The 24284-nt window shown below is 37.3% G+C and overlaps 1 protein-coding gene across 1 annotated transcript in view; it reads right to left on the bottom strand.

Annotated features, from left to right (window-relative positions):
- fer (fer (fps/fes related) tyrosine kinase) overlaps positions 1-24284 on the bottom strand; it is a 357459-nt gene that overhangs the window by 124800 nt on the left and 208375 nt on the right. The window contains exon 13 of the mRNA XM_039759412.1: positions 7185-7241. Coding sequence (XP_039615346.1) covers positions 7185-7241 — 57 coding nt within the window. The remainder of the gene's footprint in view (positions 1-7184; positions 7242-24284) is intronic.

Below are 24284 nucleotides of genomic sequence, written 5' to 3'. Positions count from 1 at the left end.
CCAAGATAGATCTTTTTGGCCATAATTCTAAGCGGTATGTGTGGAGACAACCAGGCACTGCTCATCACTTGTCCAATACAGTCCCCACAGTGAAGCATGGAGGTGGCAGCATCATGCTGTGGGGTGTTTTTCAGCTGCAGGGACAGGACGACTGGTTGCAATCGAGGGAAAGATGAATGCGGCCAAGTACAGGGATATCCTGGACAAAAACCTTCTCCAGAGTGCTAAGGACTTCAGACTGGGCCGAGGGTTTACCTTCCAACAAGACAATGACCCAAAGCACACAGCTAAAATAACGAAGGAGTGGCTTCACAACAACTCTGTGACTGTTCTTGAATGGCCCAGCCAGAGCCCTGATTTAAACCCAATTGAGCATCTCTGGAGAGACCTAAAAATGGCTGTCCACCAATGTTTACCATCCAACCTGACAGAACTGGAGAGGATCTGCAAGAAGGAAGGCAGAGGATCCCCAAATCCAGGTGTGAAAAACTTGTTGCATCTTTCCCAAGAAGACTCATGGCTGTATTAGCTCAAAAGGGTGCTTCTACTAAATACTGAGCAAAGGGTCTGAATACTTAGGACCATGTGATATTTCAGTTTTTCTTTTTTAATAAATCTGCAACAATTTCAAAAATTCTTTTTTTTGTCTGTCAATATGGGGTGCTGTGTGTACATTAATGAGGAAAAAAATTTATTTAATTGATTTTAGCAAATGACTGCAATATAACACAAGAGTGAAAAATTGAAGGGGAACTGAATACTTTCCGTACCCACTGTATATACATGTAAATGCAAGATCATTAAAAAAAATCAAGAAAAATAAGTGCAGGTGCTATATACAATAATCACAGTGACTCCAAAGCAAAAAGTAATGAGAAAAAAAATCCAACAAAAAGCATTTTACTCATCCTTCTTCCTCTTAGAAAAGTACGCAAAAGTTGAACAGAACATTAATCAAAAACAAAAAGTGAAAAAATTATGTACAAAAACAATGATGAAAAAATGAGCAGTCATAATCACAGATTACTGTACCTCCACCCAAAAATATACACAAATCACAAGTAAACTGTCCTCATTGTACAAACTCTGTGTTATACCTGCTCAGCAGTAAATAAGTGTCAGCAAGCCCAAAGACCTGTTAAAAGACACCCCCTGATGGTCTGGACTGCGTTTTAATCTAGCCAATCATTATGCACATCTTTCGGGGACCCCCAATAGCAAACCACATTGAGTCACGTACCCTCTGTCTTCCTCTGATTAGGTGTAGTGTCACTGTTTTAAACCTTCCTTTACAATCACGTTGCGCTGGCTGCTGATTCTGCTCTACAGATAACTTACACAGTAAACTTTCAGCCACTTTTTTCTCTGTGGATGTATTCTTTCTGCTGGTGACCTCTTAATCACAGTGCTCTGCTCTTTCCTTCCTGAAGATGCTTTAGGCCACTTCAATTTGAAAGCGTGACTGGATAATATAGCGGTATTGGAAACGTGCCTCGGTGTAGTGACGGTTCGAACTCAGAAGTCCTCGGCCACTTAAGGCTTCAAGTCAGGGGGCAACTAAGAAGGGTGCAGTTAACATTGGTGTTACATTGTCACACCACTCCATTCTCACTTGCTGGAGTGCTAAAAACCATGATAAGCTATAATAACCGCTTATCACACTTCTAAATAAATATACTATTTATAAATTACAATTGTCAGAACTGAACAGAAATATACAGAGCGTAAGTAAAGAAAGAACTATTCTTCAAAGAATCATGGTTTCATTCTTCTTACAAACTCCTAAAATGTAAGATAGGTTGCATCTCACTCTAATCCATTGTGGTCCCCAGCCGGGGCTGGAGCCCGGCCGGGACGCCCAGGAGGACCGGCGGAGGGCTTGTGCCTCCTCCAGACCGCGAGGGGGCGTCCGTCCTGGTTATGTTAGGGGCCTCGGGTGAAGGGCTTGGAAGCCCAGCCCTGTAGGGACCCGTGGCCACCGCCAGGCGGCGCCCCAGTGCCTGAATATCCTGGGAGCCCAGCAGTTCCGCCACACCAGGAAGTGCTGGGGGGAAGACGACAGGGGACACCTGGATGGCTTCCGGGTACACAGCCGGCACTTCCGCCACACAGGGGCGTGGCTACAAGGGAATGCCGGGAAGCAGCTGGAGCCCATCCGGGTTCCTATTTAAGGGGCCGCCTCCCTCCAGTCATCGGCAGAAATCGGGTGGAAGAGGACGGAGCTGGAGGGAGGACTAGAGGCGGCCAGGAGAAAGGCACGGAACTGTGTGGCCTGGACATTGGGGAATTGGTGCTGGAGGCACTGGGGTTCGTGAGTGCACAAAAACTTGTACATAGTTGTAAATAAACAGTGTGTTGGGAGTAACAACGATGTCCGTCTGTGTGTGTCTGGGCCAGCGTCCACATCATTAACTGATTTTAGGTTCAGCAATTAAAAACGTATACAAGTCCAGCTGTACACAATTATGGTAGTAGAATGTGATGCACAGAAACAGTTTAATAATAATCTTGCCAGAAGAAAGCAATATAAGTTGCTTTACTACAATGCTCTTTTCTCTTGTTTTGGTCAATTTTGTAACCTAGTCTTGTAAAACACTTGGTTTCAAAACAGACTCCTAATTAATATTTACTGGAGTACGTATTTTTAAGTTGCTTTGGACAAAACCATCTGCTAAATGAAGACCTGTAAATTTACTAGATCTGTACTGCTACCAAAAACTAAGCCATCAATCATTCATCTACTTCAAACAGCTTTCACACTAATGTCAATGAAACTTAAAACAGTAAAATGTAATTAAAGAAATAAGCGCTGATTTGAAAAAAATGAATCCAAAAATAACAGTATACAACATACAATACTATTACCTGCATGTCATGTACATATTATAGTTTTGTCTTTTGTTTAAATTTAGGTGCTTTGGATGAAAGACATCAACAAGGAACTCAATTATTAAACAGAAAAAAGTGACTTTTTAAATTTCCAAATTTTACTTGTGAAGAGAATAAAATGTACACCAAAAACAACCTCCTTAAAAGAGTAGGCTATTTCCATGTTTAGCTGACACCACTGGTATATGTAGTCAAGTGAAGTAAGTACACCCCATAGAAATTGTTGACTATTTGAATATATTTTAATAGGCAAACATTAAATCATCATGCAAACAGCACCTACAGATAAAGGTGATCTACTTGAACAAATGACATATAAAATTGACATGGTGTATCCATTCTCATAACGTAAATTAACAAAACTGCAGACATGTCATGTTGGAAAAAATACGTACACCCTACATTTATCACCACTTCAAATCTATAGCATAAGTATGTGGTCTTCTAATGATTAGAACCTTCTTAGGGAGTATGTAGGTGGAACCTAACTTACTTAAACCGCAGACATCTTTTTGCTACTGACATGTGGGGTATTATCATGCCAAGATCAAAACAGCACTCTAAGGCCTGCAGAAAGAAGGTTGTAGATGCCTATGAATCTGGCAAGGGATTTAGAAAAATTCTTTGACATTAATTATTTCACTGTAAGGAAAACCATCTACAACTCGCATAGATTTCAAAGAACTGCTAATTTGTCCAGGATTGGCTGTCTCAGCAAATTCAGTCCTTGAGCTGACTGTTTGATACTAGAAGAAGTCTCCAAGTACCCCAAAATATCACTGCAGGATCTTCAGGTAACACTTGTAAAAGTTGGTGTCAAAATGTATGCATCTAAAATAAGAAGGAGATTGCACAAATTTTACCTGAATGTGAGGTGTGCCAGGAAAAAAGCCTTTACTGTCCAAAAAGAACATTAGAGCAAGACTACAGTTTGCCATTGAACATCTAGGGAAAGACCAGACCTTCTGCAACAATGTTTTCTAAACAGATGGATCAAAGAATTGTTTGGCCACATTAATAGTCGACATGCTTGGGGCAAACTCAAGATAGCATTTTCAGAGAAGAACTTCATACCAACTGTGAAGCATGGTGGTGGAAATGTTATGGCTTAGGATTTCTTTGTTACATCAGGGCCTGGGCAGTTTAAAGTAATCGAGTCAACTACGAATTCTACATCATATCAATGTGTGCTTAAGAAGAATGTGAGGCTATCTGTCTGAAAGTTGAGCCGTAAATTGAACTTTCAACACAATTATAATCTGAAAGCACATTAGCAAATCCACCAAGGAATGTTGCAGAAAGAAGAAATGGAGGGTTATGGACTGGCCTATTACATCCATTGATATATTTGTTAAATTGTTAGAAATTTGTTATATTTTTTTGTTAAATAAATGACTAAGAATCAATTTGTCCTTGTGTTTTAATTCAAGTATGTCACTTTTATCTGTTTTCCTCATCAAATATTTTTAAAAATCCAACAGCTTCCATGGGTGTACTTACTTTTTCACTTGACAGAATGTGACGAGTATTCAAACTTAAGAAAATGAGGGAACAGTAATGAAAAATTGCAAGTTACTATGTCATGGGCACGGCTCTAGGTTTTGGATGCTATCTTATCAATTTTATTAATTTTGTCATACAAGTAGAACAGTAAATTTCCTTTCCTTGTTTGGATAATCAAGCTATGTGGTAGAATGCAGCAATGGAGTAGTTTAGAGTCAAGCACAAGCAAGACTCACAAGAGCACAGAGAATATAAGTGGTGTGGGCAGCGGCAAGCAAACGGCACTGGGCACATTCTAGTCAAGAGTGATGAGCACAATATGAGTATTGAGTAAGATTGCTGTCAAAAATAACTCATAATAATTTACGACAAATTTACATTTTACACATGTGGATTACGCCTGTGCTTCTGAAAATTATAATTGCTACTGCAAATTAATTAATTAATTCTGAAAATTACAAGTACAGTTCTGAAGTGTGAACAAACTGTCACACTCTTTAGGGGAGTTCAGAGGGACACGCACATACAAACGAAGGTAAATGATTGCACTGCATTTCCTCTCATATTTGAACCATCTGGGTATACTGTACATCATCAGCTTTATCTCAAGCAATTTTATCTCCAACTAATTTAAATCACCCCCACTTCATCTTATCTGTGGTTTCAGAGTAATCCATCCATCCATCCATTTTCTAACCCGCTGAATCCGAATACAGGGTCACGGGGGTCTGCTGGAGCCAATCCCAGCCAACACAGGGCACAAGGCAGGAACCAATCCTGGGCAGGGTGCCAACCCACCGCAGGACACACACAAACACACCCACACACCAAGCACACACTAGGGCCAATTTAGAATCGCCAATCCACCTAACCTGCATGTCTTTGGATTGTGGGAGAAAACCGGAGCGCCCGGAGGAAACCCACACAGACACGGGGAGAACATGCAAACTCCACGCAGGGAAGCGAACCCGGGTCTCCAAACTGCGAGGCAGCAGCGCTACCACTGCGCCACTGTGCCGCCCTGGTTTCAGAGTAATTCTATTCAATATTATACTGTGATAAAATGTATAACTTAATATTTTGGAGCTTGCCCAGCATTTTATGAACTGATCATTTCAAGAGGAAAACAAAGAAGTGCTTTGGCAGATTGAGTTAATCTCACCACAGCAGCAAATAGGATGGGATGGGACAACAAACTCAGAGCTGCCCACATCTAACTATACAAACACAGTTAACATTACATGGGCGGGTGTGAAATCCTAACCCCGCCCATGTATGTGCACGCCCCACTGAGCTCTGTACTCCGCCCCCCCAGGTAGTGTGACAGTTTGTTCACGCTTGAGAACTGTAAATTGTAATTTTCACAAGCAAGTGTAATTTTCAGAAGCACAAACATAATTTTCAGAAGCAAGTGTAATTTTCAGAAGCACAAATGTAATTCACACATGTGAAATGTAAATCTGTTGCAAATTATTACGAGTTACTTTTTGACAGCAACCTCACTCCATAAATGAGCTCCTGCTTGAAGTCATTGATTAAAATATTTTCATATTTGAGGTCATCTATGCAAAGAATCAAATTTGTGAGGAATATCTTGTAGATGACAATCAATGCTTTTTCAACTGCTTATTAATATTTTTATAGATAATTATTATCCCTAACTATAAAGCTTATTTGTTCCTTTGTTGTTTATTCACAGCTTTGTTTAACAAGCTACAGCCTTAACATTTTGTACAGAAATATTTATCACCAACCTGAGGTTTTTGAAATATATATAATATGCACTGCATTCCTAATAAAACAAAATGATTTCCAGCCATAAATCCTAGTGAATCAATCTTCCACGCATTTCTTTTCAAGACAAAGTATAAAAAATATGACTTGTTTTTAAATAGTAAACTAAACTGTCAAAACACATAGTCACAAACCCTACAAAAAATGTGAACTGTTGTTTTGTTAAAATTATATGAGATCATGCCTGCTCCACAACAGCCAAAAATAACAAGTATTGAATTGACATTTAAAAACATGCCTTATATGATACTACTTGTTTTAGTAATACAACATTTACGTGATGGGTTAATGTGCAACTGAAATATACTTTGATCATTTGTATAATGCAGCTACTAAACATCGGCCTCAGAGTACTTTACAAACATAGAGGGTTCTTTTCAATCAGCACCATAATGCAGCGACCACCTGGGTAATGCTTGGCAGCCTTTCGGTGTCACAGATCTCATCATACCTAAATCAGATGAATAAATCAATTTGTAATTTTCTCTGCTTCTGAAGGAGAAAAGAAAAAAAAAGCACATGCTACAGACGGATAATCCGAATTCATGGTTTTCAGCCTCTTTAGAAAACATAGAAATACATGATAGCGTAACGTGTGTGCTTGCTGTGAAACATTTAACAAAATAAAAGGCTGATTCTCTCCGTGTTATGTTTTGGCAAGCTAGACAATACATATAAATCAGGCGTAGCTTTTTCACTTGGGGTAAGCCATTTACAATAATTCAGCCATAATGAAAGCTTGTGGTCGATGGATACACAAACATCAGTATGAGCAAGGGGATGAGTGGAGGAATTATGGCGTTAGGCAAAGTGTTCATTAATATTACTGTAATTATGCTGCATGAACATGATGCATAGATCAAAACGGTCATGGTTTTTCATAAGGTAAAACTGTTGCTTCAAAATAGCAAATGCTGTAGCTCACTTGAAATCAGATCTTACAACTGCAAATGGAAAAATCATATTAAAAATTCTGTGATAAGAAATGAAATACGTACTTTACCAAGAAGCTCTGCAAGTGTTACATCTTCATGATTGAGAACCCACTTCTTATCCTGTTAAAATAAAAAGGTAGATGAATAGATTGTTACTTAGCTTCAATAATTCAAATTGGTAGATGCATTGCCATTCTTTGCTGAGATAGGCAGCAAGGCAAGTATGAAAGATTATACTTGACTTTTTATTGCTAAAGGAATATCAGCATGCAGTATAATAAAGGAACTGATCGATATCATCATGCACTAGAATAATTCTGTAATTCATATTAAACTTGGTAATGTCCTGACAAATGTAATTAGCAAAATGTACATTACAGTATATCAGAACTACATCCAGCAAAAAGAATGTTGTACGCGGAAAAAGAGCTCTTCATTACATCAATTACCATGACATGAGCATGGAAAACTAATGGCAAACAGATCTCTAAAATGACACACTGTAAGATAAAGAAGGAAAAGAAATTTTGCTAATACCAGGTGCTTTATATCCTCAAGAGAGAAACAACTGTATTGCAAAATTGACACTGAACTACTTAGACCATGAAAAGAAAGAAGGACAAACCTTCAAACACAATCTGAAGCAACAAACTTTGCTTTTTTTGTTTTAATTTTGAGAAGGCTATATTAAGCATTATTTCAGTTAGTGGTAGAAACAAACAAGATGAGGATTACAGTTTACATCTTTAACAGTATTTCACCAAAAAGCTAAATTTTATTGTCATTTCTAAACATCGAGCCAGTTATCCAGTTACAAGTTTGCAAGGTGCCAGAGCCTATCCCAGCAGCATCAGATGCAAAGCAGAAATCAGCCTGGAGTTAGACAGCAGTTCACATGCAAACACACACACCCCACCTAACCTGTACTTCATTAGAAATTGGGGGGAGAACTGAGGTATAATGTCAATAACTTTATACCCAACTTCTCCCTTCAAAAACACCAACAAGCTTAGACACTCACAAAAATGTGTGGGTTAAAAGTAAAATGTATTAGGTAGTAAGATTATTTTTGAAATTAACGAGTAATGTAACACAGTACTTATTTTATTGAAGTAAACATACTATTGTTACTTTAAAAAAAAAACTGATATGCATTACAGTGTTGGCGGCACGGTGGCGCAGTGGTAGTGCTGCTGCCTCGCAGTTAGGAGACCCAGGTTCACTTCCCGGGTCCTCCCTGCGTGGAGTTTACATGTTCTCCCCATGTCTGCGTGGGTTTGCTCCGGTTTCCTCCCACAATCCAAAGACATGCAGGTTAGGTGGATTGGCGATTCTAAATTGGCCCTAGTGTGTGCTTGGTGTGTGGATGTGTTTGTGTGTGTGTCCTGCGGTGGGTTGGCACCCTGCCCAGGATTGGTTCCTGCCTTGTGCCCTGTGTTGGCTGGGATTGGCTCCAGCAGACCCCCGTGACCCTGTATTCGGATTCAGCGGGTTAGAAAATGGATGAATGGATAGATTACTGTGTTAATACTGAAGCTTATTTCCATCACTCCAAACAAAAAAACATTAATGTACTATTTTGCAGAAATATTGCATTTATTTGATTACATCGTGCATGTGTGTGCTCTGGCTGTCTGGTGATAGCTTGTGAAAGAGAGGTTAAGCACATGTGTAGCATTCAATCAAGGGATAAGAACTGTACTGAAGTTATACTTGTATATGTTTAATCCTGCATTTGCTGAGGGGTAATCTTAATCCACTAAGTTTAGCGTCAGGGGGAGTCCATGATTATTCCAGCAAAACTGTGTGTAAAACAAGAAGCAAACACGGTGGACGATACAGTGGTCCTTTGCAAGGTACAATGGTACAGCAAAACAGAAAAAAATGAGCTGAATCCAATCCAGTAACCGAAAGCTATCAATAAGATATCTGTTAAGTTTTATTCCACTTGCTGTATTTGCTAAAGATATATTAAAATATTGTGATCAGGTGGTGCAGTGGCCAGTTTTCATACCACAAATGTTTGGGAGATTGCACTGGGTTTGAAAAAAATGGATGGATGTTAGTTACTTCACAAAACATGAAGGACTAAACTTCTTTATAACACAAGAAAATGATCAAATATGGCTATGTTTCTGCTCAATTTCATAAACGTTCATATATAGGTTTAGGATTTAATAATAAATGCTTGCATGTAAAACGTGTAGTTTTTCATACAAATTAAGAAAAAACAGTGCACTGCTTGTAACGCTTTAAAGTTTATAATAAACTACACAACCAGTCAAAAGTTTTAGAAGAACTCAGTTTTTCTTCATATTTAATCAGTTGAAATGCAATGAATGACCTAAAATGGTGAAAAGGTATGCAGAATATCAGAATATTACAAACGGGCCTTCTTCAGGGTACAACTAAGTAAGAAAGTCATTCCTTAAAGGACAAAACAGGGCCTTAAAATATCGGCTGTGGACTACTGCAGACTGGAAAAAAGTCTCCTCTTCACAGCAGAAACTGAGAATTGCTTGTTTGATTGAAGTTATTGTTCTGTGATGAGCAGATGTTGCAAGTTGGTGAGCCTAAGAAACTTGTCTTCTGGTTGGATTGTGACTTTGGGTCTGCCAGATCTCTTCCTATCAGAGTTTCGTCCAGTTTCCAATTGCCTTTGGATTGTGTAGGACACTGTACTTACTCACTGAAACTCTCATTTAATTTGTTAATTGACGTTTTCATGCCATTATTACTTGAATTTCAAACTTTCTACTGTGTAATATTGTGCACAAAGTACTTCATAGGATGTAGTAACACAGTCTGCTCCAACTCTGCTTTAAGGCAGAAAGAGGACTTTTAAGTAATCAACAGAAATTGGAACACCTGTGCAAATTATTAGCTTCAACTTGCAAGGCTTAATTTACTTTAATTGCTGCAGAACATCTGTAGCTTGTAATATTGTTATTTTTCCTTTTTTCAGTTTTTTGTTAACCTGAACTTTAAATTTAAACCACTGCCAGTTTACTGTTTGCATTTTAGGTCATTCATTGCATTTCAAGAGATTGAATTTGAAGAAAATCTTGAAAAACTGAGGTTTTCTAAAACTTTTGACAGGTAGTGTATATATCATAGTTACTTTTTTTTATTTGTACTGCATGTTGTAACTAAGTTACTTTTAAAAATAATGTTCCTCAACACTGTTCCTAGACTCTTCCACTTCATTATAGCAATTACAGCTGACTAGGGCAAATCTCGCAGAGCAAAAATTTCACATACTGACTTGTGGCAAAGTTGGCATCCTATGATAATGGTGCCATGTTCAAAGTTACTGAGCTCTTCAGTATAACCAATCTGCTGCCAATGTTCGTCAATGGAAACCACATGGCTAATTTGGAGGAGTGTGTACATACTTTTTGCCATACAGTGTATATTAAGATTATATGGGCAAGGAGAAACAAGGAGAAAAGGATTATCAGATTCTGGAAAAAGCCTGCCACAGGACAAAGTTCGAGGGGAAGAAAGAGACTGAGGCAGAAAGGATATGAGAGAAGAGGATAGGGAAACTCATAAAGGGAGCCAAAAGTAGTATTAAGGCAGGGTGTTTCTGTCAAAATGTCAATCAAAGATGAGTGATGATTTGATGACTACTCCCCTTTCCTCTGACTGGTGAATTTAAATGAGGTGCCCGCCCCTTTTCTCTGATTGGTGGATTTAAATTGTGTCCCACCCCATCCTGTGATTGATGAATTCCAACCTGCCCCCTCCCTAACCCCGCCTTAATCCCACCCCAACCTCCTAATTGGTCAAGGTTTGTGTCAAGAGCAGTTTAATGGGTGTTGGTCCCACCCATACCCCACCTTGATCCCACCCCACCCGCCTGATTGGTTCAGGGATGGTGTCATGAGCAGTTTGATGGGTCTTGATTCCGCCCAGACCCCACTTTAATCAAAGGGGTGCATCATTTAAATCTACCAATCAGAGGAAAGTGGGAGGGGCTATTAAGTCAACAATCATTTTTGATACCATCAAATCATCGGACCTTACTTATTCTATGTTAATTAATGTTGACTTATTTTTATTTTTTATTGTGTCTTCTATTTTTCTATTCTTCATTTTGTAAAGCACTTTGAACTACATTTTTTTTGTATGAAAATGTACTATATAAATAAATGTTGTTGTTGACAGAAACACCCTGCCTTAATACTACTGCCAACCCATAGCAAAGAGACAGAGACAGGGAAGATAAGGAAGGAGACTCTATCCAGTAGTTGAGATAATAATGAAATTATTATGTGGCAGTCTGCTCTATAAGAATAAATTGGACTGAACTGAATTATTATTATTGTACACATGAAACATTCCTACAATTCACTTTTTCTGTTCTTTATAATTTGCAAACACAAAACACTGTAAGCAGCTCTTTAACATTTATGACAATAGTTTAGTCAGACATAAGATATTTAAATTATTTTTATATTACTAGAAAGAGAAAACAGTTGGAAAAGTTTCAACTTAATAAACAACAAAGAAAGATCACTCCACATCACTTTGTTTTTTCATCCAGTACAAAGAGTCATTTGCAGCATTCAACAGTAAAATCTCCTCTGGTACAAAGTCATATTGCTCATAAAACAGCAGTATGGCTCAGAGTAGAAGCGGCAGCACTGCTGGAAGCCATTATTTTTGGAATTCGCTTCTTCAGCCCACTTAAATGAAGTTCGTACTGCTGTATGACCCACTGAAACACTTCTTGGCACAGGAATTAATTTACTTGGTAATTAGGATGGTCACAGCTTCTCTCAGTCTTCAGAACATCAGGGAAGTCAAAGCTTTAATACAGCTTGCTATGTAGACCTTCATTTTTAACCTTAACCAGTAAAAAATTAACTCAACAGTATCATCGCCAGATCTTTCTTAATTTTTACCACACAGGAAGAGTCACACAAAAGGCTAAAGAATTCAGTAGATGTACATTTCTTCCATCTTTTCTCTAAAATGAATTTTAGTACTTCTTCTTTATATGAGATAGGTGTGGCATGGTGATGCTGTAAGTAGTGCAGCAGTCATAATTCTGCAAGACTGGGAGTGAACTCCGGCCTGTGTCACACATATGTGCATTTTGGGACAGTTTAAAGGTGATGGTGGTACACCAACACTGGTCCACAAGATGGCAATGTATACTAATGCTTCTTCTCTTCCGCACTCTTCAGACTGATGATTGACAACCTGTGTCTGACATCACTTTTGGTCCCCCGGACCCGCCTTTCCCTGCCTGGCCTGTACTTAACAGGAAGTGTCGCCATCTTAGCCAGTCAAAGCTGAGACTTATGTCCTTAGGGATTTCCTTTTGCTGAAAAGCTTCTGTGTCGGGTTTGGGGAGATGGAGTGCCCCCTTCAGGGCACACTGTACTATTTAAGTATGTATTGATTTGCGCTTATTCAATATTTTTAATATTTTACTTATTCACCCATATATTTATTAATTTTCTAATTTGTTGTTTTTCATTTTATCTCTTGCATTTTTTTCTTTATTCTCTCGCAAAGCACTTTGAGCTTCATGGCCTATATGAAAATATGCAATAGAAATACATTTTATTGTTGTTCTTGTATCTGAGGATACCATTGAGTCTACTAGGACTTTAAATGTGTAGTTGATTTTATAATTTACTTATTTGGCTGAAGACTTCATCCTCGGTGATTTACAATGTTTGAGATACATTTGGTTAAATTTCTTTTCTTTTTCCAACTAGGGCATAGGCAGGTGAAGTAACTTGTTCATGGTTACACAACGCCACACTGCCAGATGTTTACACTGTAGCTGGTTCTACTCTTGTAGCTGTGAAGCTTTATTTTGTGTGCAGTTATGCACATTTTCCATCAAATTTCAAATCAAACCATTTGTGTTTTACTTTTTAAACAGTCTGCAGGATTGAAACCACTGAATTAACAGAATCTGTTGCTTCCCTTTATGCTTTTATTTAGTCATTCTGGTACCGACACCAAAAAATACATATATATTTTTGAATACGTCAGATAACACAGACTCATATGGAAGGAAATCCTTATCTCAACCACCATCTCCTTATTCAGAATTAACCTGGGCAATGATGGGTATAGATTTATGCTAATCAAGTCATACAATAAGCGCACTGGCATTTTACAGATAATTGGGATCAATTAATCAATATAGGTGGTTACAATCTAATCTGAGTTCAAAGCAGTGTTTGGGAATCTGGTGTGAAGTTTTGGTAGGAACATCTCTTGCAAATATCCTCCAAAAATGTCATGATTGAGACCAAAGCCTAACTGAAACTAATTACAACTTAGCAATGGAGTGACATTTATTTTGTGTATGGGGACATTATATGGCATATAAAATATAGTAAATATAATTTACATTAGAAATTTTGTTTGAATCATCTGGACACCAAAAGTGCGGCTTCTCCATATTCTTCAGGTGTGCAATGATTTTAACCCTGATAATCTGATTTTCTGTCCCTATCCCAAACATGTGCACACTAGGTTCAATGGCAACTCTATACATGAGTGTGCCTTGAGATGTATTCGTGCTTGTTTAGAGTTAATTTACACTTTGCACTAAATGCTGCCAGCACAGGCTCCTGTTGCCCACAGCCTTGAAGTAAATTAAGAAAATTTGAGAACAGATGGATGGATGTATAGATGGAGAGGAGACAGTGAGAGGTCGGGAGCATGAAATGCAGCCACTTGACTAGAGGTATGAATATAAACAATTGCTAATGCACAGATTATCTCAGAACTAAGCTCAGAGAGGTAGGCACAAGATGTACTGTTACAGGTCCATACTTAGTCAGGCTGTTCAATATTTTATTTATTGAGCCCAATTACATAAAAAGCAAATAAGTGACAGTGAAAGAACAAATAGGACAATGTGCCTTTTGATAATAGGGAAGAGAACAATCAATTCTTCTTAATCTCAGTAGTAGTCAGCTATCCTTGCACCAGCCATTCACACTACTGAAATAAAATACCTCCTTCCCTTGCTTAATCTTCAGCAGGTTCCCATTGTGGTGCTTCTGGCTTCCATTTTTCTTTCACAGCAGGTCACCTGCTCATTTCTCCCTCCTTTGCAAAAGGTGACAAACCAAATTCAGCCTGACAGGATTTTTGCTCCAAGTAGTCTACCAAAACAACCCCTGGATACTGGATGCCTGCCGCTTTTAGAGATGAAATTATTAACTCTGAAGGCCATTTATTCCATGAAGAAGCTTCTGTGCTCCCACTAACCTTCAAAGACATTTAACCACTTGTTGGTCTACTTTTATCATCTGATGCTTCTGTTTCACAACCTTTAATGAGAGGATTGTAATTTAAAACCGTATTGCTGTGCAAAAGAAAAGTTGAGTATTTTCGTAGAATGGAGCTTGAGATTTTGCATTCAAAGAAAATACAGAACAAAACAACGTAGTTTAATAAAAGGAAGAGCAGCAGGTGGCCCAAGTAGAGAGAATTCCCACTGTTGCAAATGCTAAAGCTTTTATAGACATTTGAGGAAAAATTGTGCACAGCTGAATAGTTTAACAACAGTATGATCTTATATAATATGCAATTTGTTAAAAAGTGGCAGGTTCATTTTAGGTTTAAGTGCTTAACTTGTATTTTTTTCATTCATTGATGATCTTTCAAAGATAGTATGTTAATGAAAGTCAGAATGGTATTCTGTTGATCGACCTAAGAAAACAAACATATGTTCTGACCAAACAGAATTAAATGTTAGCTGAGATAGTAGAGCTTTGCAATTCAACTACCAGGAATTCTTATAGACAGAATTAAAAAAATAAAAAGCTGCAGTAAAGACTCAAAATAGCATGATTTTCTTGCTTTTCATTGAAGGCTGTACTTTTAGCAATCAACAAAAGTATGCATTCATAGCACAAATTAATGTCTTCTCCAGAGGTGAGCATGTTCACAAATTGGACCAGAAAGAACAGCTGGAGGAGAGCTATGAAGATGATTGGTGGAATAAATATTTTTATGAAGAATGTATAAGGCCATATTGTGAAGACAGCAAAACAAACACATCAACTTTTATATTTTGATTTCCTGATCTTCCATGGACCACATCTATTAAACCTCTAGAGATCAAAGCAAGTAATAAAACATCTGAGTACTAGCTTTTGCTTCAGGTGTATAAGAAATTTATGAGTATAGAGGAAAAACAAATCAAAAAAATGCACCAGTGGAAAAAAACATAAGATGAAGACTCACAGAATAATTCAGCAACAGCTCAGTTAAAATTAACAGGAAACATCTGCCACTCATTCTGTGGTTAACATGAAATATTACGCTTGTTACTGCAGGGCCACAGAACAATCCATTTCCTGGCACAGAAGCTGTTGGCCCACAAAAAGGCATGCAGGGATGTGTGTTTTAATCAACTGGCTTCAAATGAATTTCTTGCGGCAGAGACAAAATCGGTAACAGACATCCTCAAGCAATTAAAAATACATCTCCACTTTTTAAGAACCCTCAAAGATGCCATCCACTGGAAAAAAAAGTTTGGGAGTTATTATGAGGTTATTGAAGAAGTATAGAAGTGGTTGCAAGTGCAGGATATAGGGTAGTACAAGAAGGGGAAACATGCATGTTTCCTGCTGATGCAATATTATCGAAGTTGATTGAATTGCGTATGTTCAAACAGCTGTATACTAAATTACATGCAATAAAAAGTTGTGTTGTAAAACTTTCTGGCTTACCTTTTGTTGCCTGAAGGGGGCACTCCAACTCCCCAAACCCAACAGAGACAGACACAGGCACAGGTTTAGCAACACACAGAGGCTTCTATACTGCTGTGGGAAATGCTTCCCAATCATTTCCCAGCACCAACGTTCAATACAATAACCACCAAAGCATATAGCCTTGTCTTCTCTTTCTTTGTCTCTCTTCACCTCTGCCTCCAATCATCCCAGATTAATTTTCCTCCTCCCAAATTTGGCTCCTGTAGCAGTGTCAGCTGGCTCCTTTAATACTATACCCGGGAGTATGGCCTATCAGCATGGTCTGGAAGTGCTTCCAGGTGAGGTGGGAGCCCGGTGAAGTAGGGCTCTGAAGCACCCCCAAGCGGCAAACCCAGAACACAATTGGGCTGGGCCACCAAATTCCAATTGCAATCATGCCCTGAGGGGATCAGAGGTGCTGTAGCAACACAGGGGGGCTGCCACCCAGTGATCTGGGGGAGATAATGGCCTGAGCACACTTTCTTCCCCGGTCCTTCAACTAAGGAGGCTTCCAGGCCGAGCAAGGGTGGCAGCTGTCCGCCACACCTTGTATAATGTATCAAGCTAAACTGTTAGGGAAAACATGGATGAAGAAAATACAGAAAAGTCAAAATACACAGGACTCCTGAGGTTATGCAGCACTGAAGAGATCAAGTGTATTTAGTTAAACTGACCAGATGAAGCAACTGAAATTGGAAAGCTTTGTCAATGACATGAAGATGAACACAGCTGAAAGAGGTAAATGACGGTACACCTCCTCTGATGTATAGCATTCAAACAAGCTAAAAAGCTCCAATCTGAGAAGATCTAGCAGGTCAACTAAACAAAAAGGAAGAAATGACAGGATCACTCTGGTCCAATAGAAAAAGGTTTAATGTTTTGTCCATTGCTTTTTGTCGATCTTCTTTGACTTATAAAAAATTTTACTTGTGTTAGCTTTTGATGATTCTACATTGATTACCTTCTTTGTTAACTGTGCTATAATTATCATTCTCTTGTTTCTTTGCTTCTTGCCTGTCCCTCTTTATGTTAAGCTCAAGGTGGTGACACCTCTCAATACTTAAACTGACCTTCCATCTGAGCCCTATTAAAGGGTCTCACAAGTTCCAGGATACCTTGTCAAGGAGCTCTTTACCATTGGCTTCCCTTTTCCTATTTCACTAAAAATTAAAATTATATTAGCTAAGGTGAGGTTTGGAATTCTTTGATTGTGTATCTGTCCTGCCACAGATAGTGAAGTCAATGGTTATTTTTATAAGACTAAAAAATGGGACATGTAGAACAGAGAAGCAAAGGTTTGTAACCAAGAAATCAAAAAACACTGTTGTCAAATCCAAAAACAAAAGTCTAAATCATTGTTGATATTCTAACTAAGAAACACACAATAAATTCTTTATTCTTTTCTTCTCAAACTAAGATGATCAAGTGATCTGCATGACCATCCTGCTGATGGGATTTCCATGTTGTTCCTTACAAAGACAGTAGCATCTTCAAAATGGTGATGTCCATGAAAACAATGACAGACTTAAAAAGAATACAAAAAGTTTCAAATAGGAAAACCTTCAAGAGAATTCAGATCTACATGTTCCAAAATCTAAGATGAAAAAGCTCCAGGAGAACAGAAAAAGAAAAATTTTAAATGTAAAAATATCATAAAAGTATTGCTTTGCCTTTTGTATTTTTAGCCCATTTTGTATTTTTTAGTACTTCTAGGCCTATTTAGCATTTTGTATTACTTGGCCCATTTAGTATTCTGGCTTTGGTTTTTCTTAGCCTTTTCCTCAGTATTCTGTTTTTAGAATTTTATCCTTCATATTGCTTGGCCTTCTTTACATTACAGTATTTTGGCGGTATCCCCACTATGTTATTTTTTGCATTTTGGAAATTTTGCATTACTTGCCTTTTCTCTTCACTACAGTATTTTTGTATCTTTGCCTTTTCTCCATTTTAGAATTGTACATCTCAAATTTTTGTAATGCTTGGCCTTTTATCAGAAGAACAAACTATAAAAAGTAATGGAGGTGACCAGAAGAGAAATACCAGGGGCCTCATGGTGCGTAACACCGTGCGTAGAATTCACACTATAACATGACGTAAGCACAAAAGCCGAAATGTGCTTACGCACAGAAAAATCCAGATGCAGGAATCTGTGCGTTCGCCAACTTCTGCGTTATTTCGCTACATAAATCCCGGTCATGCTGTCGCGCCCCAACTCCTTCTAGAATTACGCCTCTTTGAATATGCAAATCAATATAAATAGCCCTTAAGCACAGCCTTCTTTGAAAAGACAATGGGAAAAGCACAGGGGAAAATATAAGAATTTCAGCGAATACCAAATGGAGGCAAAGGACATACGCGTACATACTATTTGTTGATTTAAACAGTGGTATAATCAACAAAAGGAAGTTGATAAAGTGACATAGCGTGTCGGAGAAACTCGAAAGCTCAAATTCACTAATTCGCACAGTGCCAAAATAAAAAAGATGTCAGATGTCAAAGTCGCCATGAAAAGGGAGTCATAGCCCACCGTCTGAGCTTATTAGAGTACAGACAAAAAAAAATAGGAACACAATGGGAAAAAGCACAAGAAATGTCAACTTTAATCTCAAAATTTCCACTTTAATCATGTAGTTTATTTTGTCATTAAAGTAGAACATCATAAACTTAATCTTAAAATCATTTAATTTACTAGTTTCTCAAATCCCAATCGTAACTAAAGTAGCACGTTAAATGCTTTGTTTTGTATTTGATCTTCAATGCTCTATGTGTGTGAATCACTACGTGCTTCCATTCTTTCTCTTTCTCCGACAGGACACAGAATCCATTACATTCGTGATATTAGAGCTCTCTGAATAATTAAAATACTGAGATGTATATGTGATATCATTTTCATGATGATTGGAATGAAAGCATGTAATTACACATGGGAACACAGTGGCGCAGTGATTGTTCATGTCTCACACAAGATGCTGCTGCGCCATGCGCGACCTCCGATGAAATAATTTATTGTTTGCAGTACTGTCTCTTTCAAACATACTAACCTCCAATTCCTGTCCTTACTTTTCTTTCCCCAAATACCCAATCGCCACACAATCAGCTCTGTAATAGACGTTAAGCCATCTATAAGCTTACAACAATGATTCTTCAAAACTTTTAAGGAATATTGAAATATCTTCATAGTACGTGTTTAGTTATTCTATCCATTTATCCTTCCAGTGTCGCATCAGCTTTAGTAAATATACAGCGCAAGGCAGGAACAATACGTGATCTTGCTAGCGCTGTGGCACCGTGTCCTCATATGTTAAATTATTAACAATACAGATTATTTAAATGAAGTTAAAGTTTTATCTGTATAATATAATCAACATATTTTACTGCATTTCATCTTAAAAATGATATTGTCATCATATGTAAATACACACTTTATAAAGTTGCGCAGGTTGTGCAATATTATAACTGTAGTGGAAGTTTACAGTGGGGTAATTGTACTTATAAGTATAAACAGTTCTACAAGGAGCAATTGATTGAGTGCGTTTATAGTTCTTGGGATGAAACTGTTTCTGAACTGCGAGGTCCGTATAGGAAAGGCTTTGAAACGTTTTTCCGTGGCTGAGGCAGCGTGTGCTTGATACTGTATACCGATAATTCTCTTTCCCATCAGCTGCTGCTGTGATTCCCCACTCAGATACAGTGATATAAATACTCCGAGTGGTGCAGTGAGAGTAATATGGAAAAAGATGATCCACTGTGGCAACCCTTAAAGGGAGCAGCTGAAAGAAGAAAAAGAAGAAGAAGAAGAAGGTGCAGTGAGAGTAACAACGCTGAAGCAGTTATGGTATTTGGAATACTATGGCTATTCCCTGGGCCATTATATTGCTGCAGGTTAATTACAATCAGATGCATTACACTAACAAACAATATGCGGTTAGTTTCAATGTATTTATAAAGCAGCGTCAGGAAACTAAGGAGTAACCACACAGGAACAGTAGCACTGCTTTGACGCTGGGTGCCGCCAGTCTGCAAAACTGAGTGGAGAACTTGCGTATGACAGGGAATGATGTACCGTGGAAAAGTGCGTGGCTTTACGCCAAGTGTAGGTTTTATACATTGCGATTTGAACGTGGAAACGTTCTTACGCAACATTTCTGTGCGTACGCACCGTTTAAACATGAGGCCCCAGGAGACACACAAAGATCAAAACCGAAAGCCCATCCTATCTTTCAAAGGTCTCAAAGCACTGATAAAAAATTGAGAGTTAATCTAAGAATTAGAAAAAGAGGTCAGAAACAATGTAGAAACAACATAACAAAAGGCTTATACAAATTCCTTGTAATATATCTGCAAACTCAGATAGACAACAGACAAATTGAGAAAAAACTTTATACATTTGATCTCGGTAGTGTAAACACACGGGTTCTGGGTCAATATACACAACACAGCATTTGCTAGCTTCCAAAAATGGTGTTGAAATATGCAAAAGACAATAACAAATACATGAAATTATAACATGCCTTTTTCTTAATTGTGTTTTTGCTTTTTAGGCCTATTGGCTTAATTATTTTTATAGCCTTTAATTATTTAATTTTGCTTAAGTAATTAGCCATTAAATCTAATAAGCTATAGTCTAGTCATTTTGGTGTTCATCAGCTTCCATTCATCTTTATAAACAAAACACTGTAACAGAAAAAGCCCAGTGTAAATTCCTTTAATCATCACTAAAATATCAGACACTTGGGAATAATATCACATACAACAGGACATGCTCTTCATCTGAAGGCTGTAAAAGGAATTAACAGAAACAGATTTGAGAGAACAGTCAACAAATTTCACATCATAAAATACAATATCCTACCATTATCTAAATACCATCAACACCATGTATTTGATTTAAGTTCGCACAGAGCCAGTTCTCACCTGGGCAACTTTGGATAAAAGCACAGTCCAAAGCATGGCCCACTAACACATGTACCTACACTCACTCATACTGGATCAATTGAGAGCCACCAATTAATTAACCTAACACTCAAGTTTGAGACATGATAAAGGGCAAACAGGAGTAACCAGGGAAACACATAAAAGTAATGGGGGAAATGTGCAAACACTACACAGGAATCAACTGGGCCACAAATCAAAAGCAGAAGTCTGAAGCTGTGAGGCGTTAATCACTGCACCACCTTGTTACCGACAGGAATACCATTTCCTGTAACAAGAGTTAAGTTGACAAGTGTAGCGATCAAAATATATAATGAAAATGTAATTCTAAGAATACGAAAGAAATATTGTTAAGATCAGAAATCTGATTGTTGGAGAAAACTGACATCCCAGTGGATATGTGCCTCCTACAACCTGCAATGTCAAGCTCCTATACAGCAGATATCGTTTTACTTTACTGATTAAAATTGATAATGCTACTCTGTTTCAATGAGACTCTTTTCTTTGTATGCATCTCTCTCCTGATGTCATATATCAGATGTGTAAGAATATCTAAGATATTAAATATTAGTGTCATCTGCTCATAGACTGAGCACAGTCTCAGTCAAAATGGCTCTAGCAACTTCAGTTTGTTTGTTCTCATCAGTGAGGTTTCTTCTTCCAAGCAGCAGTTTTCTTGGATAAAACTAATTTAGGCCCCTGGTAACTCTTCGATTGTTTTAACTACACTCACCTCAGTCTTCTTATAAGGCTTTGGAATGTGATGTGCTTCTTTATGGTCGCTGCTAAGTTAAACACTGTATTAACGGCTCTGAACTGGAAGCCATGGCCAATCTCAGTAGTACAGAGAGCAAGGATGAACCAGCCCAGTCTGGAGCACCAGTCCATTGCAGTGCATGTATAATTAGACATGATATGGTCTTGTGCATCTCCAATTGACCTAATGTCAATAGTCATTTCTCTCTTTTATTTTTTCCTCAGATTAGATTTTTGTATTACAGCAAATAAGAAGGGTAAAAAAATGTTTGTTTGATTACGTGATATTTAATTGATAAATGTTTAATTGCAAATTTAATTTTAATTTAATTTAGGAGATCTAAAAATTTTGATACCTTTTCTTTTCAGATAATAAAAATAGTTTAACTCATTCAAAACCACTTGTTAAAAAATTTAGTAGATCTCTTTAGCCATGTTGTTTAATTTCAGATGTCTTTTCTATTCATCTGTATCAAAGACATCAATGTATTTTGAGCTAAAAATTATTGTATTTTTCCTTTGTTTCTTACAGAGTATTTAATTGGTTCATTTAATCTCATAATAGCCGAAGAAGATTCATAATCATTCTTTTTCAAAGAAGTAGACAATTTTCTTCAGTCTACTACTGATACTTTTACGCTTTGAATATTCGCAAGTTAGCATGCTAGGAGGTATACTTCCTGGTGGGCAACTCAATATTAATTTTACATTATTGTATATTAATTGTAGCATTACTTTGTTTTGTGATATTTTATGTTTCTTTCATAAAGCAGATTTTTCTGTTTGTGCAATTTCTAAATTACTGGTCACATATAACTAATTAAGAACTTTGAATTGTCAGTAACAAATATTTATTGCATTTAAATGTTGAATTGTATCCAATGTTTAAATATCCTTAACACTTCACATGTTTTCAAATATATATATATATATATATATATATATATATATATATATATATATTATCTACTCTCTCTATATATAAAAACCTAAGCCTAAAAATGTAACAATTTTATGTCACGTTTTTATGTCATGTTTTAAATTGGGCTTATTTTAAAACCCACATATATATGTTTGGTATCATTCTTTTCAGAATTTATCGAACTTTAATGTGATTTTGTTAAATTTTCAGATTCTTATTCTGTTTTTAAATTATAAACTAAAATATCAAGAAAGCCGTGGTTTTTAATATCAGAACTTTTTGATCGACTAAACTTTTTTTCACAGGAACAAAATATTAAAAAATTATTCTGTTCATAACACCAATATTTGTATTTAGGTGGTTTAGTTAGCTGAAGGTTGAGTTACGATGTCCCATTGCATACCATTTTAGTTTTCACATGATTTTTCCTGTTATTTAAATGAGTCATTTAAAAAAATGTATCTATAAGAATGTCAGTTAAAATGAATGGATCGTTTATATAGTCTTTTATAAATACTCATCGAGCATAGCGGACCTCAGTTTAATGGGAATACTCCAATCGGTAAGAGAGTAAATATTTTATTCTCATTTCATGATTTTTACTCCATTAAATAATAATTATTTTTTCTTTTACATATTTATAGAATTTTGTGATTTTGACTCCAATAAATAATATTTTTTCTTTTGTACATTTATAGATTTTAATAATACTCTGGCCGCAACTGTATCAAAATAAAATACTATTGTTATGCCACAAGACAATGAAAGGACTGGGAGATAAACAGGAGTCAAAATAACAAAGCTAAGGTCACAAATGGAAGATCAAAAAATAACTAGCAACAAATCATGAACCAAACTCAAATGAAAAGGAGAATCAACTATCAAAAAATCACAAATGAACTTTGCTTAAATCTTTTGACAAAAACTGGAAAAGGAAGTGACCCCAGGCATCGACCTTTACACCCTGTATCCCAGACCTGGGCATAGTACGGCCTGCTGGCCAAATGCGGCCAGTGGTCTAGTCCTGTCTGAACCGTAGAAGGTGCAGGCAGCAAGTACTTGCTTGGGTGTGTCAGTTCATATCACAGCTAAATGTGACTGTGCTGATGCAGATCAAAATTAATATGTATGGGAAATTGAGTAAGACTGCATCAGAGAAAGGTGTGACACAGAGATTGTTTATGTTATATTGAATAAAGGAAGATGACACCTGTTGTTAGTCTACGTCCCATCTGCATTTTGAGCAAAGACACAACAAAAATGAGTGGGAAAAAAATGAAAAGTTGATGTGGAAAACAGATCTTTTAAAAAATCCTGCACTCCTAAGTATTTTTTCATGGATGTTAGCGGTAAAACAATCTATTGGGTATGCAAAGAGCACATTGCTGCATTTAAAGACTACAACTTGAACCATCACTGCAGGACCAAGCATGCCGAAAAATACAGACATTTACCTGAAGAGGAGAAGGTGAAGACTGAAGAGGAATTGTTGGCTAAACTGCAAAAACAGCAAACTCTTTTCACAAAGCTTGATATAGCAAAGCCACAGTAAAAAAAATATTAGCTCACAAAATTTCCAAAAGAAGCAAACCATTTTCTGATGGAGAATTTGTTAAACAAGGCTTATTGAAGTCAGCAGCAATCCTCTGTAAATCAGTGCTGAAAATGAATCGTGTTGTAATAAATCCTGTAAAGTTCATCAGGGCCAGGGCATTAAATCAGAGACAGCGTGTTACACTGTTGGAGGAGCATGAGGCTGATCACATTGTCCTGGGCTACCACACAGCTGTCAGGTGGCTAAGCTTGGGCAAA

This window comes from Polypterus senegalus, chromosome 7 (assembly GCF_016835505.1).
Source record: "Polypterus senegalus isolate Bchr_013 chromosome 7, ASM1683550v1, whole genome shotgun sequence".
NCBI classification, from domain to species: Eukaryota; Metazoa; Chordata; class Cladistia; order Polypteriformes; family Polypteridae; genus Polypterus; species Polypterus senegalus.
The sequence above is the reverse complement of the archived record's forward strand: the minus strand, read 5'-3'. Positions and strand labels throughout refer to the sequence as shown.